This window comes from Babylonia areolata, chromosome 3 (assembly GCF_041734735.1).
Source record: "Babylonia areolata isolate BAREFJ2019XMU chromosome 3, ASM4173473v1, whole genome shotgun sequence".
NCBI lineage: Eukaryota > Metazoa > Mollusca > Gastropoda > Neogastropoda > Buccinidae > Babylonia > Babylonia areolata.
The window spans coordinates 55,215,625-55,221,069 of NC_134878.1; the positions used below are offsets into that span (position 1 = coordinate 55,215,625).

General features: G+C 45.1%; 1 protein-coding gene across 1 annotated transcript in view; it reads left to right on the plus strand.

The window, feature by feature from the left end:
* The first annotated feature begins 910 nt into the window (after positions 1 to 910).
* Positions 911 to 5,445, plus strand: part of LOC143280124 (uncharacterized) — a 7,296-nt gene continuing 2,761 nt past the window's right edge. The window contains exons 1-2 of the mRNA XM_076584682.1: positions 911 to 2,807; positions 4,513 to 5,445. The exon at positions 4,513 to 5,445 is cut by the window's right edge and continues 2,761 nt beyond it. Of these exons, the coding sequence (XP_076440797.1) occupies positions 2,660 to 2,807; positions 4,513 to 4,892 (528 nt within the window). The 5' untranslated portion in view covers positions 911 to 2,659 and the 3' untranslated portion in view covers positions 4,893 to 5,445. The remainder of the gene's footprint in view (positions 2,808 to 4,512) is intronic.

A 5,445-nucleotide genomic window follows, 5' to 3' on the forward strand; every position in this document is an offset into this window, starting at 1 on the left:
GAGTTTCAGCCCACGAACGTAGAACCAGCACTGAGTGTATAAACTTAGGTAAATATAACGTAGATATACAGTGGTGTTTTAATTCATATGTGTTAATTTTTGCTTTAGCGGATTCCTTTTATAAAGCCACTGACGATTGACCGGCACGGTGTTTTGTCCTGTCGACAACCTTTATAAACACTTTCCCTCGTGTGGTTATTTCCTTATTGATTGACTTGTCCTCTTGTACTGTCTGTCCCAGTCGCCTACCGCTCTTTCGATCAGGTTTTGAAGAAAAAGAAAAAGAAAAAGCTTTCACAGTCACCGTTAAAAGAGTTTGTATCCTGAAAAGGTCGGGATAAGATTGCGGTGGTTGTTCTTTGTCTCGTTTTGTTTTTAAAGAGAGATCATACAAACATACACACATTCATGCACATGCGTGGGCACACGCCACACTATTGTTCACGTACACGCACGTATACAGGCACGCAATTTCACACACACACAAACGCGCGCGCGCGCGCGCGCGCACACACACACACACACACACACACACACACACACACACACACACACACACACACACGGGGTATGTCTCTGTCTGTCTCTGTCTGGCATTATGTTTTTAATGGCTTTCTTTCAGTTTGTCGTAAATAGGCTAATACCGTTCCCGCGCGCACATTTCAACGTTTCAAAAGGCCGCGTCGTGTATGAATGACAGAAAGGATCTTATCTAATCAAACGGCGATCGATCAAGCGCGTCAAACACCCCACAAGAAAGCAGCAGCCAGCATAGCTAGCTGCCCTTTTTATTTTTTCCTCTGGGCGTTTCTTTGAAGTTTGTCAATAACGGGTTCCATCTACGATCAATTTCACTGGAGCACACAGAGCATGCGCGATCAGACGAGAGGTCCAATAGTCGCCTCGCAGACTGCCGCGAACGACTTCACGGCTGGGATCGAAGATTTTGATCAGCTCTGCTGGTGCAGTTATCGATTCGTAGCCAGTTTAATCAAGCGTGGCGTTGTTTCTCCTAACTCGATGTGGTTAATTAATTGATAGGGGCAGCTGGAATGTAGCACGAGCATGCTTTTTCTCAGGTTCCAGTGCCGAGTGTGAAAACATCTGCGTTTTGAAGAGTGACGGCTGTTTTTATCTTTTTTTTTTCTTTCTTCCCAAGTTAGGGGCAGAGAGAAAACCTGTCTGACTTCCTGCGGCAAGGATGATAAACATTCGCTGGTGTGTGTGTGCTGGGTTCGGAGATAACATTGTCTCTGTGGGTTTGGTGAATGGTTAAATCTTGTCAGCAAGGCAGATCTTCTTGGCCGGGGGAAGGAAAGTGACATTGCCAGGTAGTCAATCATAAAGGAATGCGAAAATTGCCAGGATTCAGTCATAAAGGAATGTGAGTGCCGCGTTGATATCGAAGATAACATCTTCATGGACAGGTTCTTGTGAATGGTGTGGTAATTTGTCACGTGAAAGGAAAGAAAAAAAAAGGAATTACAGGATATTGGAATGGACACACAGCTTACAAAAAGTAGGTGGACGGGATTTTAGTTTTATCCATGCTTAAATCGGAGTGAATGGAGTTTAAGGAGCCTGGCAACATATTAACAGAAATTCATGAAGCTGAACAGTAACTTCATGCAAAAGTCAGCTGTGTATATACAACAGCCTCACTGTTACCACTGACGATACCAACAAGAAGAAACAATACAGCTGTGTATATACAACAGCCTCACTGTTACCACTGACGATACCAACAAGAAGAAACAATACAGCTGTGTATATACAACAGCCTCACTGTTACCACTGACGATACCAACAAGAGGAAATAATACAGCTGTGTACATACAACAGCCTCACTGTTACCACTGACGATCTTCACAAGGGACTCGCGGGGAAAACGTCAGGAAAAGCAGATGCTGCAAATGAATCGAACAGCAGCAAAATAATCAACACTGTTCAAAACACAACTATTCTGCCATTAGCCATTCACACCCGTTCTCTAACTGGGTCAACAACGATAACATCTAAAACATCTGTCTTCCGCAAACAGGAACAACAACAACTACTACTACTACTATATTGACAACCGTTTTGCTGTTCCGATATCAGGAACAGCAACATCAACAACAACAATAACGAAAACGACAAGAGTTTTGCTCTTCCCAAAACAGCACCACCACTACCAACAACAACAACAATAACGACAAACGTTTTGTTGTTTCGATACAACAATACAACAACGATAACGACAACAGTTTTGCTGTTCCGATTAGAGCAGCAACACCACCACAACCACCACCAACAACAACCACCGACAAACGTTTTGCGGTTTCGATAACAGTAGCAACACCGCCACCACCACCACCACCAACAACAACAACTACTATAACGACAAACGTTTTGCTATTCCGATTACAACAGCAACACAGCCACAACCACCTGCACCAGCAACAACAACAATTGTAACGACAAACGTTTTGCTGTTTCGATACAACAACGACAACAACAACGACAACAACGACAGCAGGTTAGTCTAGGAGAACAGCAACCAGTACAGACCCACCAGCAGTGACGCCCACCCCCCCACCCCCACCCCCAACCTGACCCCGTTACCCCCCTCCCACCCCTTCCCCCCCACACACACCCACACCCAAACCCAGCTGTTGCCATGTCGACGACAACGCCCAGGAGCAGGTCGAGAAGACGCTTCCGGGTTTTGCAGGCCACGCCCACCTCGGCTCACTTCCAGGAGGCCCTGAGGCTGTGTCGGCACCACCAGGAGGACCACCACCACCACCATCACCCGTCAGACACAGGTAACTTTTGATTCGTGTCTGTTTGTTGGGTCCTTCTTATGTGTGTGTACACAGTCGTTTACCCGTGTGTCACGGTGGAGGGGGGAGGAGTGAATATGCACCAGCAGCAGCAGTAGTAGTAGTGGTAGTAATAGTAGCATCAGCAGCGGCAGTAGTGGTCGTAGTATCATCAGCAGCTGAAGTAGTAGTTGTAGTTGAAGTAGTAGTATTACGAGGAGGAACAGCAGGAGTAGTAATGGTAGGAGTGGTAGTGGTAGCAGCAGCAGCAATAGTAGTAGTAGTAGTAGTAGCAGTAGTAGTAGTCATATCTTTCCATTTTGTTAGTGATATTAAGAGGGGTGAAAAGGGGATGGGGATGGAGAAGGGGGTGGGGTGGTGGAGGGAAGGGTAATTGAGGAATAGATGCACGTAATTGTGTGTGTGTGTGTGTGTGTGTGTGTGTGTGTGTGTGTGTGTGTGTGTGCGCGCGCGCGTGCAAAAGAGTTCAGCTAGGTATAATGTGGACAAAAGGCAGCTGGTTCGTTGAGATGCAGCTGCTCTTATTTATTTATCTATCAATTTAGTTATGTATGTTTATCTATTCATTTATTTATTTGTTTAAATATATATCTATTTATGTATTCATTTATTTAAAGCTTGCTCCACGCTTCCTCTCTTTATATAATTAAGATAATGCTTTATAGTCCACCGCTGATTAGAAATAAACTGTTTTCAAAACCACTGAACCCTACCTACGACTGTCTTTGATGCACAATTTAAAACAAGATATGACGAGAATCCAAACTGTATTCATCCTTTTGATCTTCGTATGCTCCATCATCTAGAACTAGCTGACATCAACCTCAGAGTGGTGTCAGATTTTCTCCAAGTTCCATAGACTTTTCTAACACCAGAAGACCGGTTTGACCTTGCTGCATACCGAAAAGACTCCACCAGTTCTCTGCCTTACTAAACAGCTACCTAACTACAACTAAGTAGCTAGCTTGCTAACCAGACATTCAGTCAGCCAAACGACCAACGGACTCCCAGACTCGCAATATAACTCACTCCCATTTATTTGCTTATTTATCATCATTGTTGTCTTATTTATTTATTATTATTATTATTATTATCATTATTATTATTATTATTATTACTACTACTACCTTTTTTAAATTATAATTTTTATTTATTTATTTGTGTAAGCTTATCTATTATTTATTTATTCACCTTTTTTTTCTCTCAAGGCCTGACTAAGCGCGTTGGGTTACGCTGCTGGTCAGGCATCTGCTTGGCAGATGTGGTGTAGCGTATATGGATTTGTCCGAACGCAGTGACGCCTCCTTGAGCTACTGAAACTGAAACTGAAACTCACTCCCAGTTGCCTTTGTCTGTCCTTTCTTCACATACAGGAATTGTAAACGACGCAAAACAATTAACCACATCGCTGAACGTTCGTCCTTCATTCTTTACCCATCAGTCGAATGTTGTAATGTCTGGAAGGTTTGTAAACTTTGAGTGGAGAGCTTGAAGCGATGACTAGTTTTTATTGTGCTTTGTTTTTTTACCCTTGACTTTTGAAGTAGATGCTAACGTGGCGATAGCCTTGAGATAGCCTTAGTGGTGGGCCAGACTCTTTGGCACCATAAATTGATTTGAGTTGATTTGACCCATCAGTGTATTTATTTGTCATCTGTTTATGATACGTATTCCACGAACCTTCCAGATGACGAGACAAGTCATCCGGCGGACAGCAGCATCAGCAACAACGAGCATCAGACCAGCTATACCAGAACTCAGAATCCTGATCAGGTTCATCGCCTTCCGCCAGCAGACACAGGAGCACCATCCCTCCAAGACCTCCAGAGGAAGCCGGCAGGGGCCGAGGAGGGCGGCTTGGGCAGCCCCAGGTTGAGGGGCTGTGGCAGGAACCAGAGCGAGACGCGCGTGCAGTGGGCTGACCAATCACAGCCCGGCACGGCCAGGGGACACCACCACCATCACCAGCAGCAGCAGTGGAAGCGTTGCCAGAGAAAGACGTTAGTGAAGGACGGGGACGTGCAGCCCAAGTCCATCCTGAAGCGGTGCAGCTTTGTTGCTGTGTGACCTGTCGTCTTTTCTTCTTCCACACCCCTCCCTCGCTTTCACCTCACCCCTCTCCCATCCACACTCACCCCACCCGGCCCCACCCCACCCCTCCCCTCCTCCATCAGGAGAGACTGCTTAAGTCGTTCGGCTGGCCATATGTGGGACATAAGCTGGCAATGTGCTGCAGGAGAAGACGAAATGTCTGATTGCAGTACCGGTGTTAAAAAGAGCTCAGGTGTGGTGGTAGTGATTCGGTACGCTGTCAGTTTCAAGGGTGGCAAAGCGTGTGGACTGATCCTTATACGCTACACTACATCTACTTCAGAAAAAAAATGGAAGCAGGTGCATCACCTACGTGCAGACCCAAAATAGTAAACAAAAATGAAACTCATCCAAACAAATAGGTAAACAGAATTACATTAAAAAAAGAGAAAAAGAAAAGAGATATACATACTTCTTCTTCGTTCGGGGGCTGCAACTCCCACGTTCACTCGTATGTACACGAGTGGGTTTTTACGTGTATGACCGTTTTTACCCTACCATGTAGGCAGTCATACTCCGTTTTCGGGGG